Genomic DNA, 15,074 nt, shown 5'->3' with positions numbered 1-15,074 from the left:
CTCATATATTGTGAGCGTTATTGATCAAATATGGCCAGCTGTTTAGCCGCATTTTTCATTATCCCCGCAGTTTTTCCCAAATACAGAACTTTTGATCAATTACAATTAAATGAATCGGTTTACTTATTTCATCTATATTTATATTATAACCAAGCTTCTGGTATATTTTTCAAAGCATTGAATGAATTAAATACATCATTGTCTTGATTTGTTTTCATACTGGGGAAATATTGACTCAATTTCCGTTCAATTCGAACTTCAATAATTTAGGATATCTGTGTTTCGAGTACTTGACTAAATGCTTTCGAGCAATTGAAAAAATTTTATCGGTAAAACTGTTTAGTTAACGTATACTGCAAACAAAAGACCATGATATTATTCAAACTATAAAGATTTATATAAATTAAGGCCAAAAATACAAGATTAGTTTCTTAAGCCATTGCCTTATCATAAATATTTTTTTTTATCTATAAACCGATGTCTAAAGCTGGTCAGTCTGATTTTAATCAAGTGATGGATTTGTTCAGAACTTTAACTTCAGATAAATTTACATTAACAGCCAAATCTGTCAATTATAGACCTTTGAATTCAAAAAGTTGTCTTTGCTGACAGGTGGTCTCCCAACACAGGTAAATTCATGTTATAAATAGTTAAACAGGAAGGGAAAACATTGACCTTTACACACAGGTTGTATAGTAGTGGCTTTTATTCAGAATGTTCTTAAGCACAGGTTTGACTGTGGCTGTATTTATGTTCAGTAAACACTTAACCCTTACCCTCCTAAATTTCTATAATGAACTATATAAAAGTCATAGCTTGTTGAGCCAAATTTTTGACAAATATAATACAACTGTTCATGTAGATTATGCCAAACCTCATGCAAACTATGTTCATCAAATTTACCAGCAACCGGCCTAATTCATTCCCAAGGGTCATATTGGCCCCCAATAACGACCAAGCTGGACCGTTCAGGCGTGAAAATATTTGAAATCTGCCTAATTTTCATGACTTTCGCATTGTAACTCAATTACTGACGTAATCATGCAATTAATGAAGGTAATTTTTCGGCACTTTATTGAAGTGTACTAATTGGCTAATGGCAATTAAAACAAACAATATACAAACAAATTTCCATCAAAAGTTACCTCCCAGTACCGATCAAAAAGGTGACAATAACTGTTCATTATATTTCAATACCCACCGCTATTTTTATCAGCATGATAATGGCTAACTGAGAAGTGACCCTTCCCCCCGAAATAAAGACCACCTTTTGATTGTTCCGATGAGTGGTCTCTGTTCACAGGTTTGACTGTACTTTGTTTTGGTTTGACAATCAGGATGGAAAAACTACCTTTTAAAGAATATCTCCATTGAAAATATAACATGTATCAAATAGACTGGACACGACTGATTCTGTCTGCCTTTGCGACCAGTGTAGATCACGATCAGCTGTCTAATCAAGATCTGCACTGTTCGACATTCAATCTGTATCTTTTTGGTAAGCAATCCTTGTAACAGTTAATGGTACTATCCAAATTAAAAGATGGACAAGTTCATTATGGAACCCCTGTATAGGAATTTTAATCACAACCAAAGCTCTGTTGCACATAAAACAGGATTGAAACCTTGCCATAAAGGTCCGTTATTTAGGTAGTGTTATTTAGTACAATAGTCACGTTCTTACCTAAATAAGGCAAGGTAAATCATACAAATATCCCAATTCAGCAGACAATCTATAAGAGTTTCCTTCTATATCTAAGGGAGGCAACTACAAAAACAGCCGGTAAATAAATGTTGAAGAGTTATCTCTCTAAAAATTAAGTCAGCAGTATTTTTTATGAAAATCAGCAGAGGGTGTTAACAACTTCCAGAGACAATGCAGCTGGATTTAAGAATATTTTTCATCAAAATTAAGTGAACATTTTAAACACATCATAAATATTTACACTGATCTTACGTTTCCTACCTGCCAATTAAGACCCTTATCAAACCTCTTTCTCTCTCATGACTGCTCCTACCTTGATCTAATTCTTATGAATAAAGCATCTTTCATGTTTTTAACCTTTTCAGAATGAAATAAATGGCCCTCTTGAAATTATCCCTCAGAATGTATATGTTTAACCACTTTGTTTTTGTTTTGGTTTAACATCACACCAATACAGTTATTGGTTATATTACTAAGGCAACTTTTAAGCTTTTGATGGTGGAGGACGACTTTTGATTGTGGAGGACGACTTTTGATGGTGGAGGTGCTTCCTAGGTATTATTTAATCACAGGTGGGCTGCATGATCTCAGCAGAACCACCAACCTTCTGTAAGCCAGATGGATGGCTACCAGACTTGAAAGAATTCTACACATCAAGTGAAGTTTCAAACTCAAAGTGTAAGGAGCAATCAGTGACCTCAACAACTCAGCCTCAGATGTACCTTTGATAATTTGAGCTGCACCAGAGAAAACCAACATAATCATTGCGACCACATGATCACAAGCCGCTATCCGCGCAGTCTGGTCAGGAGCCATAATGTTATCGCTAAAGTTTCTCTAACTGCAATAGGCTTTGAAGCGAACAGCATGGTCCTGACCTGACGCACAATGCAGGCTGGTCTGGATCCAGTTGGCCAAATGCACTATATGGTTTCTCATGGGGCGCTCACTTTTTATTCAATCAAATACAGTTGAACCTCCTGAGCGGTCACTCATCAAGAGCCAACTGCCTTAACAGCAAGTCAACTTACTTCCAAATTGAATTTTGTTCTAGTTCAACTCTCTTAAGCAGCCACTGCCTTAGCAGCCAGATTATGCTGCCCCTTGACTGGCGCTTACACAGGTTGAATGTACTTATATTGAAAGAACCATTTTAAAAATAATTAACAAATGATCATTGATGGTCTTGCAAACGTCGAATGCAGAGTATACTGATCAAATACTGGAAATATACTGACAAGTTTTATTGTAACAGATTAACTTTATATGAAATTCTACTTCTTTAATATAAGTTATAATTACACATGATTTCAAGCTTATAAATAATAAATAGATTATCTTTTGTATAAACTACGCAATATTTCATACTTATTAAACTTACACATAATTACATAAACCATCGATTTTGATTTTATAATAGTAAAGATAAAATATATTATATTTGTATAACACTAAGTCTTTCTTATGAAAAATTACAAAATGTACGAAATAACCTCTAAAATCAATCCAGCAGAGTTTAGATACAAATACAGAATTTAAAGTCAGGTATTGGCTGTTAAAATATTAGCCTTTAATCTTTCGAATATGTCATTGTATGACAAACATGGATCAGGGTCAAGCATTAATAATTTACTATTGTGTACTTCATAAATCAAAACACAGCAAATAATGTTTGAACTTCTAAAACAGAAAATTTCTTTAAAACAACAGTCTTAAGTGTAAAATCTTAAATTATTTATGAAAACAGCAAAATAGCAATTGAGGGAAACAGAATGTTATTCTTTCATTTAAATGAATCAATATTAGTCTGAATGCTTGCTATACAAAATTTGTGTTATTTTCATTATCTGCAATACCAAACTGTAAATGTTATAATTAAGTGTGTCTGTATGTGTGTTTGTGTTCTGGTTAGGCGTCTTTTTCAACAATTTTTCAGTCTACCTGTAGCAGTTAGGGGCAATGCTAAACTTTATAGTGCTGCTTCAATGGAAACTCACGCCGTAGATATGTGACATGATACCCCACCCAGTTACATTATACTAACATCAGGCCTACCTGGCATAGTGCTATCCTCTTAATGCTGAGCACCAAATGAGGAAGCTACTAGTGCCATTTTTCACAAACCATGGACCACCACCACTAGAAGCGGGGTCTCAACCTACAATTTACTGAGATGGTCGTAAATGCAACTAAGTAGAAAATATTGAAGATATTTTGTTGATTTTATCTGGCACAGATGTATGTTGGAGAAATGACAACATTGTTTAGGTTCAATCCATCTCACGGCACAGCTTATTACAAATCAAAGCACTATTTTGTTAAAAAGCAGCATTTAAATGCTATGATTTAAAGAATATTTCATAATCACGATGATTAAGTACTGATTCCAATATCGATACAAAATATCAAAAACTATCTTAAGTATTACACAAAGCAAAATAATTTACACAATATGTGATGTAGTGATTAATACACGAGTTTAGTCTCGGGTTTCTAATAAAGAATATATCTGAAGTAATCTTTATTCAAAATACAGAAGAATCTGATACAGGATATCTTACAAGTGATCCAATCAAATAGATACATACATGATTATTGTTGATTGCCATCTGAAATATTTGAAAATACGAGTTTCAAATAACTTACTAAATCTATTTCAAGCCCCTTGAATGTAATAACAGTTATTATCCAATACCTCTTTCATTCTGTTCATTCTAAATTGCATTTAAAAGCCCGTTTATGACAGTAGTAAAGATGGGTAATGTTCCGTCAATAGAAATAGATTGAAAAGATAAATGAATTTTGATGATATTGCATAAATTATGGTCATAAATCTGTTAAGAATGTTGCATATACTTTGTTAAATGTTTTAATTTTTAAATATATCTACAGTGCAGTGTAATAACATAATTTCGTGTTTTCATAACAAAATTTTGATATTTCAACTGGCAACATTTTGGGAACATTGAGGAATTCTTGGATTTCAATTTTGTAGAAATTTATTAACCTTTAGCTTGCAAGCAGCAAGTGATTTTGCCTTTGCGACCAGTGCAGATCAAGATCAGCCTGCACATCCATGCTGGCTGATCATGGTCTGTACTGTTTGTTATTTGGACAGTAAATTTTCAATGAAAGCCCCTCTGAATAATAAATGGTACTGCCCAAATAGAATGATAGACCAATCCATTTTAGAAATATAGCAGGTAAAGGTTAATAGAATTTTATATGGGATTTAATTTTGTGGACTGATCCTGTACCTGTATTTCATTCATTTGTTGTGATCATACATAGCAATGAAAATAATTACGGTTGAAACTGCAATGATGGCAAATTTCATATTATACTGGACCCCATTTAGTATTTTTGTCTTTCCTTCACAGGCTAGTCAAAGGAATTTCTTCTCAACAAAACAATCATAGGTGATTGAAAAACAAACAAATCGTAAATATCTGACAGTGTTAACTATCATAAACCTTTGAGAACTGACAATAATATTGTCTTACAGTTTGATAACAGAAAAGCAAACACAGCAGTTTGAAACAAAGGGAGACAATTCATCTTGTCAACAATTGAGTTAAAAGTTCAAGGTGGGTAACTCCAGTACAAATAACTACAATAGGTATTTCATTGATTAAAATGGACATTCTTCAATGTAAACAGATAGCGGCAGACGTTTATTTAGATGAAATACAATATATATAACAATGGCATCTAAGAAATAATCAATTGAATTACTGAATTCAATTAACCTTGAAGTACCTATTGATGGAATTTCAATTCATAGAGATGCATATTTCAGTTTAATGGTAGCTCACAGATTAATATGATAGCTATAAATATGAACTAGGCCAATCTATGAATGTTTTTCTTTTTTTCCAAAACTGAGCTTCGAAATCTACTTTATGCTACTTGTCATTTAAGTATGATTATTATATAATAAACAGCTGAATGGAATGGATCTGATGGCTACAACTTTTTGGGGAAGCCGCTTTATCTGAAACAATGTCATGGCACTCTTCCCCACAGCAGTTACCTCCCCTGGTAGCACATTAATCATTGTCATTATAAGGATAATAACACCACCAAAAAAAAAAATTGTCACCAGCATCAGCTGCTGTATTTCTCGGATAAATAATACCCAGAACAACTCAAAACATATCATCTCCATCCTGTTTAACTTAAAGCGGCATGCCTCCAGATCGTTCAACAACAAAAAAAAAATATATTTTTTTAGATATCTTGAAATAAATGCTATATTTCTTAAGAAAGCTTTAAAACTTAATTACTGACAAACTTTATGTTACGGAAACACATGAGAATTTGCTGTTTTTACTACTTTTTACTATGAAATTGAAAAGCGTTTGTCATGCTTTTACTCCAGGTAAACTGTCTCGATTATAAATATCTATATTTTGAAGTCATTATTCACTACTTCAGCTATAGCGCTATTGGTTACGACGACGGGAAAGTGTCTTTATTGCCGCGGCGGTACGGGATTCGATTCCCAACGCGGTCATCTTTTTTTCTTGATTTGGAATTTTTAAAATATTTTAGAAACAAAAATTCATATTCTAATGTTTATAATATGACCAAAACTTCAATTTGAAAGAAAGATTATTTTTTAGCCAAATCTGGAGGCATGCTGCTTTAAGAAAAGAAAAACATATCAAAAATGTATTTTTTATAAGATGGGAGATAAATCTTGTAAAATGTGACACAATAATTGTAACTCATGCAAGTACATACTATAATTCACTTGGTTAAATATTTAAGAATTTGAGTATTTCAGGGTTCATGTCCATAATATTCATTTACCACTCAAGGCTGCCTCAGTCAGAACTGTGTTCTATCTAAAATTTAGCACCTTTTTTGCATTTGAAAATATTAAAAATCAGTGCTTGAGGCAGGTCTGCTAGTTACTGGCCAGATACTGTACTCAATTCAAGAACATGCAGCAAAGAAGTAAATATTTCTCCATACTGTTGGGTTTAATAATTAAAATACCATCTTATCAGCAAATGTAGGCAAGAATTTTACATCTGAATCCATTATTCATGTTATATATCCATATAAATGTTTAACTTTTCAATAAGAGATTGATAAAGTTAGCCTAAAATGCTAATTTCAAACAGTAAAATGGAAAGTTTCCAAACCTGGAGGTAAAATGTATTGATAATCACTTACAATTTTAAAACCCAAACTTGTGTGTTATATATTATCAGGGTATACATGCATCAAAACCTTCTTGGAGCTTACAAATAGGACTTAACATATCTTGAATTAATATTGACTTTCACATTAAATTTGGTACGTTTAAAGTTCATGTTTGCACTGAGCATCGCCAACTGACTGACCATAGTCTCCTACAGGTATGGCATTATCACATTAACAAAATGAAAGAGACAGAGAATATTTCAAACAATAAAGAAATTAAATTAAATCAAATTTGTTCTTATGAGGTTCAAGTCATATCAATGTATGCTATGCATCTGTAGAAGTGGACACAGTGTTAACCTTTGCAGCTCAAAGGCTTTGGAAGAAAAAACATGCACAAATGACATCAGCTCTTGCGACTCTCTGGTTTTCAAACAACTGACCTAACAGCAAACTCACATGACATCTCGTGTAACACTACAAACGAGCTTTAATTTTTGAATGTTTTAGTTTATGACAATTCAACCAATCTCAAATGAAGCTTTCAAGTCAACTCAAAATGAAGTTTTGAACATTATATATCTCAATAGAAGTTTGACATTATTATTCTCATTTTTGAGTGAGACTGGTGTCTGGTGACAGAAGACAATTACAACACTGTCTGCACCAACAACATAAAAGCTAAGACACCATATCTTGGATATGCATGCATGGTTCTTTCCAATGTCTAAAATTAATTAATGCATAAGTTATGGTATGGTACCTTAAAGGAAAACAAAATGAAAGCTTTACATTTTAACCCAAAGTCCACCAATCAAGCCCTATATTATTATGGTGTCAACAGTATTTTCAATTTAGATCAACTTTCAAGAGAACGTAATTATACGGGCTCTGCATAAAAGAAATGACTGTCTTTCTCGACCGTGAAAAATACTACAAAACCGAACAAAAAATTTAGGTGAAAAAATAAGGTGACAAAGTATCATTAGATTTTAATTATCCCAAAACACTACCAGTTTTCACATACCTCTAATACGCACACAATTTAAATATTTCAGTTCAACTTTTTCAAATTGTTCAAACTTTGCATTCTTCAGTTACTTAAGATTAGCGGAGTTCATTCAAACAATGCAAACAAAAACATAAAAAGATCCTCCGACACCTCGGTACAAATACTGAGACGATTATTTACAAAGAGAAAACACATTCCAATATATTCATCTTCAACCTGAATTGGGTTTAAGCATTAGAATGATAATTCTTCACTTTTCAATTGCAGCAATACTGACATTTCTGTCTCCTTCAAAAAAGACAAAATTAATATGGTAAAAAAAACAGAATTTAAAGACCAAAGTGCTTACTTTAATATTCATTTTTTAAAGTCAATACCTTCTTTTTAGTTGAAGAAATATAACAACAAAACTTGTATATTCACCGACAGGTTTTCGGTTTAAAAAAAAAATACCTTCATGTTTGAGCTAGAGGTCTGTGTCTTATACAAGTCACATCATCTTATCATAGGGAACATTTTGGGTACCAAGTAGTAATAAAGTCTCTAAATGGTTGGCACAGTTATAGACTAGGCACAAAACAGAGCTGAGACCCTGTTAATCATTGCTCCCTGACCTTCTAAGTTTTACCTTTATCTTGGAACTACCTGGTCCAAATTTTCTTGTTATGTAGAACATTTGTGCCATGTTATATTTAAAAAGCAGAATTCTGCATGGACCAGATACGTATACCTTCAACCTCAAACTGTGTCCTTAACCTTGGAGCTGCCTCTTGCACATGATTCACATTATAAGTGAAATTCATGCTAAGTGATAATAAAATCAACTGATGGATGGCACAATTATTGATCAGACATGAAATAAACCTTGTAGACCTTTTGAAAAGTTTGACCTTAATTCCTGGGTCCTGCAAACACAACACTGTGATTAATTTGTTATGTGGAACATTTGTGCTGAGTAATATTTAAATCCCTTACAGTATGACAGAGTTATGGACCGGACACAAAATGCAGCCCATACCTGTGTCCCCAATTATCCGGGGGACAATAAGACATAGCAAATAGAAACTTAAACTATAGTTGTACATTTAGGACAACTGCTCCAAATTCAAACACAAAAAAACCTATCGAATGTCAATTTTGTCTAGGGTTTACATTTCAGAAATATATGATTGAGTGACCATATATATCTGGGACCTTGTCATTATTAATCTATAATTTCCTTAAAGAATATGATTATAGTTAGCCTAAATTGGAAATTGATATACATACATGAAAATATTGATTTCAAGTCATAAAAAAAAAAAAAAAAATTCTGTTCATCCAGAATTTTGATGGATCGATGGATCACCACAATATCAACAATTGTGTCAAAAAACTACAACTAGTATTAATTCAACATCAAACTTTTGAGTTTTCTAGATTTAATTACTATTTGGCATGAAACTTGGCTTTATTCTTATCAATGAGAGCTCTGGCCCAGAATTAAATCAAAATGTCTTCAGATTATGTGTACAGTGTCAGACTGTGTTTAAAATCTGTCACTGTTGTACTATTATATAATAAAGAGTATTTATATTTGAAATATTTTCTATGGTGTTATGGTATTTTGCTAAACATATTAAAAATAATCTTAATTCTCCATATACATTATGTCATTAGTAACAACTCTCTTTATTTATACATTAATCCCAGTTTTAGCTCCTTTTCAACATATTTCAGGTTAAAACATATTAAGAATAGACTGATAATAAGTAAAAAGCAACAGTTTTAAAAAGAAATTTAAGAAAAATAGTTGCATTTATTTTTGAAAACATGAAAAAAAAAAACAGGTCTGCAAACCCTTTTCTTATTTCCATATCAATTCTCATACTTACAAAAAGATCCCTTGCTGGTTCACTCATGGCTGATGCTGACCTTGTTTTTCCATCTACAGTCAAACCTTTTATTGTCAACGGTGATGGTCTCTCCATTTCCTCACCTTGACCTACAGGTCCAGGTGTCAAGGACTGACCTTGACTTCCAGGTCCAGGGGTCACAGACTGACTTTGAACAAGAGGTCCAGGGGTCACTGCAGGGGATGCTAAAAGATTACTTATATGCAAATTAAGTTCATCAAATTTTAATTCACTTGTAGTGGACACTGACCTACTAACAGCCCTGCTTGAAGCTTGACTCTGTATCTGATTAATTTCTGACATTAACTCATTAAATTCCAGCTCATTGAATTCATCATCTGATTCACCACAGTGTTCACTTAATGCTTGTTCCGCTTTTCTAAGTTTTTCTAAATTACCTAAAGCAAGTTTCTTTGATTCACCTAAAATTCGTCTTAATTCTGCATCATATTCTTCTTTAATTTTGGAAAACTCCTTATCTTTTTTAGCCTCTTCTGCAACCTTTTTCTTATATTCTTCTTCCAATTTTTCTTTCTCTTTTTTAAGTTTTTCCATTTCCTCACTCATTTGTTTTTCTTTTTCCTGCACAACTAATTTTTCATTTTCTACCGCAAACTGTATGGCACTCTCTTTCTCATGTTTATATTTTTTTCTAAGTTCTTTAATTTCATCTTCCTTGTATTTAAGAACATCTTTCATTTCTTTATCTTTCTCTTCCATAATACTACTTCTTATAGACTCTTCCAGATGCCTCTTTTCTTTTTCTAATCTTTTCTTCATTTTATGTTCAAGATCATTAATATCAGCCTCTTTTCTGACTTCATACGACTCTCTCATTTCCCTGAGTTCTGAAGTTTTTTCTTTATGTTGTTTCTTGTTTTTAGCTTTTTCAAGATCTAATTCACTTTTAAGACGTGCAATTTTACGTCTATAATCATCTGAGGAATATTTATGCTCCTTTTCTCGTTTACGACCCTCCGACTTAGAGCTGAAGGTACTGGTGGGAGTGGAGGCTCGACTTATATCATTGAAGTCAAACTCGTAGTCACGGTCCCGATGACTTTCTCGAGAGTACCTGTGACCTGATGAAGTGGTCTTTCTGTGTCTTGACCTTTCTCTTTCCTGGACCTCCATTTTCAGCTAATCAATATCTTACAATCATATCTTTCAAGTGCACCTGAAAGTCAAATCAATGCTCTTAAAATTTAGAAGAGACAACAATAATTATTAGTTTTATTCTTAAGAAAAGTGGGACCAATGAATTCCAGTAAACTAAAGGTTCAGAACAGAGAAAACAGTAAATAACAGTATAAGGTTCAGAAACAAAAATAACTGAAAAAATTTATCTTTAATACACCACATTCAACTATGTTACGGTAGGTTATGTTTGTTTGTTTTGTTTGTTTTAGGTTTAACGCCGTTTTTCAACAGCATTTCAGTCATGTAACAGCGGGCAGTTAACCTAACCAGTATTCCTGGATTCTGTACCAGTACAAACCTGTTCTCCGCAAGTAACTGCCAACTTCCCCACATGAATCAGAGGTTTTTGCATTCTATTATCAAAATTATGTAAAAGATGTATTGCACTGTCATCCTACAGTCATTCATTTTAATCTTTAATGAAAAAGTGGTCTACTTCATAAGTATGGAAGTGTATTCATAGCAGAATGCTTTGTGTGTAGGGAGGGAGTGGGCATGGACAAATGGCCAACCTGCTGAAAATTTAAGTCTCCCATAAATGTTTTTGTAATGAAAGTCTTCTTTCCATTGCAGCTGACTCGGTAGCAAAGATTATCTTTGTAATTTTAGAATTATCTTGTTTTACCTTTATTGCAGGTTAATAAATGTTTTGGCGACAAAGTTGAATGGGCTGGTAGTGCTGGGGTGGGGGTGGGGTTCACAGCATATGTTGATTTCATGCTCCTAGCCTAACTGATTATTTCAAGTCATGCTAAGTATACATTTATACACTGGTTAATTGACACACATAAATGTGCGTTATTGAAAAATGACTCATAGAAATTGGAAGGTGTATTTACCTAGTCTGCGTGCTAATACAAATCATTGTTATTAGTCAAAAAAGGGCAACCAATTAACCAATTAAGACATTCCAAACATATTCTTACATGCAATTAATATACATGTATGTTTCCCAATATTAATATTATTAAAGTTTTAACTGAAAAAGACTCCATTGAAAAAAACAGAAATACATATTAATACACACAATTATTCAACCATATAAAAGTTTGAAACCGTAACTCATAATATACCAATAAAATTTAATATAATAATTATGTGAGAGAAATTTGTGATTTTATGTGATATCCAGAGCACAATATACTCCTGTCAAACAGCAAATTTATTATGGTAAAAGTCTGACAAAAAAACAAACAAAAAAAAAAAAAAAAAAAAAAAACAGTTTTGAATTCTTTTGTCAGTATCATGACCTTGACCTCTGACATAAAGAGAGAGGGTGCACTGCATATATCTGATCAAGAATCAAGACCCAATTCAAATAACTGGAGCTGAGCATCAGCTGATGTTTGGTTATTATGACAAAGGTTCTGAAAAATTGTCAAGACGAAAGCTGCAGCGGTCAAACCAAAGTTTATATGGTCAATTACCATTGCTCTGATGCAAATTCAAATGATTACTCATTATTAGAATACTGGCATATGCATGGGTATGCTGATTACTGATGCTGAACAACTCATTTGAGCCGTGCCATGAGAAAATCAACATAGTGGGTTTGCGACCAGCATGGATCCAGACCAGCCTGCGCATCCGCGCAGTCTGGTCAGGCTCCATGCTGTTCGCTTTTAAAGCCTATTGGAATTGAAGAAACTGTTAGCGAACAGCATGGATCCTGACCAGACTGCGCGGATGCGCAGGCTGGTCTGGATCCATGCTGGTCGCACACCCACTATGTTGGTTTTCTCATGGCACGGCTCATTTAATAAATTTGGATAACAAAGAACTTGGCTGTAAGTATAGTTATTTACATTTCCGAACAAAATGTAAGTGAACGCTGGTAGCGGTAAACCATTTAGCTTCAAGCTGTAGGTAAATATTGCTTAAAATCTTATTTGATATTTCATTTACAACAAAATTAAAGATGTAAATAACCCACAATTTCTGAAAAAGGAGGTCCATACTTCCAGACAATATCACTACACATGACCTCCCACAAAATATTCAGGTTTCCATGGCAGGAATATAAAGGTCAACTCAAAAACCCTTCAGTCCGTGGCAAACCAGACCCTCATCAGACCGCAGCTGGAATGTAGCACAGAAGTCTGGTCCAATGACCACAAATTCAAAATAACCAAACAGAAGCAGTTGAAAGACACGCAGTGTGTTGGACAATGTCCAGATTCAAATGTATGTCTCTGTAGCATAGACCTCCGACACTGCCTTATGTAAAAAATTACAAATCATATGGCTGCATTGATCTCCAGGGAAGATTATCTCATCCCTCTAACAAGGATATCACATCATTATCACTTACTGTCTTACAGTTCAATCTCTGCAGGCAACTACCAACTATTACAAATACTGACATTTCCCAAGGCTACAGACCTATGGAATAGTCTCCCACCTGACATTCCCTTCCTTCTAACCCTTGAGAACTGTTCAGTGTTGCTGATAGCAAAACTGAACACATTTCACCAAAACAGGGTCACATAGCTGTTTAATTATAATCTTTTTTAAAATAACTTACATATTCCCTTTCTTATTTCCTTTTATTTCTTCTAAGTTTTGTAGCTTGACACACATACAAATATCTAGGCCCCTGTAAGGGGTCAGACATGCCTTGTTTGTCTATAGGTATGGATCGATAACTCAAGAATCAGATTCTGTAGGTATAGATCCAAACCCCTAGTCCAAAGTATTAGACGTGTACATGCTCATTTGTAATACCTTCAACATTCATTATTTTACGTTTTATTTTTTAATTTGCATATTGTAACATAACCGATAGACATTAAAATGTAAAAATGTGTTATGTTAGGCCTTATAAAGTTATTTATAAATAGGACTACTGTACCCTAGACACTATGGGCCAAAACTAGACAAGCTTACTGTCGCTGAGCGGATGCTTTTTAATTTCTGACTTTTGCAGCCACCGTTACAGTCTGACCGTCACAATATAAAACAAACTGTATACGTCAGATTAGTTCGACTAGTTGCAATTCTATGTTTAAAATTTGTTGTGCAAATATGCACAACTTGTCATTTTAAAATAGACATTTTTCATTAAGTCAAACAAGTTATCAAAGGTGACAACGATAAAAATACACAATCATTTCATTGTTTACATTTCTCTCAAGTCAAATACTCTCCATTGTTTGATGTTTAGAAAAGGTATGTCAGCGTGCCTGGCTACCAGAATTTTTGTTTAATTTACGGCACAAACCTTTCCTATATTCACATATTTATATGGTTTACATTGACATTACATCAAAAACAATTGTTTGCATTTGAATTGATTTAGTAAAAAGACATGCACATGCAAGAATAAATTTGATCCGATGACAATATTATCACACACACACACACCTGTCAAAACGCAAATTTACCTGGCTCTTTCCATCTTGAATTAAAATTATTCCACCAGAGATACAACTTTTATGAATATTATGTCCAATAATTGTGTTTTATAGAACACATTTCGAAAATAAAAATAAGTTGACACAAACACGGAACGTTGTTTATTTCCATTCACCTTTCGGTGTATACACGGATTTGATAAATCACCTGGGCGCTTGGCCAACTTCTAATCCATGGTCACGTGAACGCGCACCTGCGCTCTATAATTGGAAACTAATAAGTGCGGGAAATTTTTAAATACGGGACTAATCGATGCTTTTATACCCAATTTTTTGACATGTTGACAAGTCTTTTGTGTCATGACTATATATTATTATATGCATATAACTAATTAAATATTATTGTAAATGCTCTTAAAATTAGCCCATTAGGGCATTAGGGGCTTTACATGCTCTACTCATTCTTGGATAAAAGCATTTCTGCGTATCTCAAAAAAGTTGTGGTCGATGGGGCAACATCGTCTTCTATTATATCAGGCGTCCCTCAAGAGTCAGTCTTAGGACGTCTCCTATATATTTGACCTACCTGCGTCTGTGTATTCTGGATTAGGGCTTATTCTCGTGAATTTATATAGTCCTACAGTCATCTGCAAAAAGACAGCATATGTCTTTTTGCAGATGACTGTAGGACTATAAATTCACGAGAATAATTCAACTCTGCTGCAAAGGGACCTTGAAAGTTTATCATTATGGGG

General features: G+C 33.6%; 1 protein-coding gene across 12 annotated transcripts in view; it reads right to left on the bottom strand.

Annotated features, from left to right (window-relative positions):
- The window catches only part of LOC123534096 (RIMS-binding protein 2-like), a 218,840-nt gene extending 204,298 nt beyond the window's left edge, over window positions 1-14,542 (bottom strand). For 11 of the 12 annotated variants that reach the window (XM_045316153.2, XM_045316152.2, XM_045316149.2 and 8 more), the window contains exons 1-2: window positions 14,350-14,542; window positions 9,746-10,943 (exon numbers count right to left, since the gene is read on the bottom strand). In XM_045316153.2, coding sequence (XP_045172088.2) covers window positions 9,746-10,900 — 1,155 coding nt within the window. In that variant the 5' untranslated portion in view covers window positions 10,901-10,943; window positions 14,350-14,542. Of the gene's footprint in view, window positions 1-9,745; window positions 10,944-14,329 lie in introns of all 12 variants that reach the window. The other variant, XM_045316150.2, reaches the window with a different exon arrangement.
- Between the last annotated feature and the right edge of the window lie 532 nt (window positions 14,543-15,074).

Source organism: Mercenaria mercenaria, chromosome 12, assembly GCF_021730395.1.
Source record: "Mercenaria mercenaria strain notata chromosome 12, MADL_Memer_1, whole genome shotgun sequence".
Classification (NCBI taxonomy): Eukaryota; Metazoa; Mollusca; class Bivalvia; order Venerida; family Veneridae; genus Mercenaria; species Mercenaria mercenaria.
Note: the sequence above shows the minus strand (reverse complement) of the source record. Positions and strands in the feature narration are given on the sequence as shown.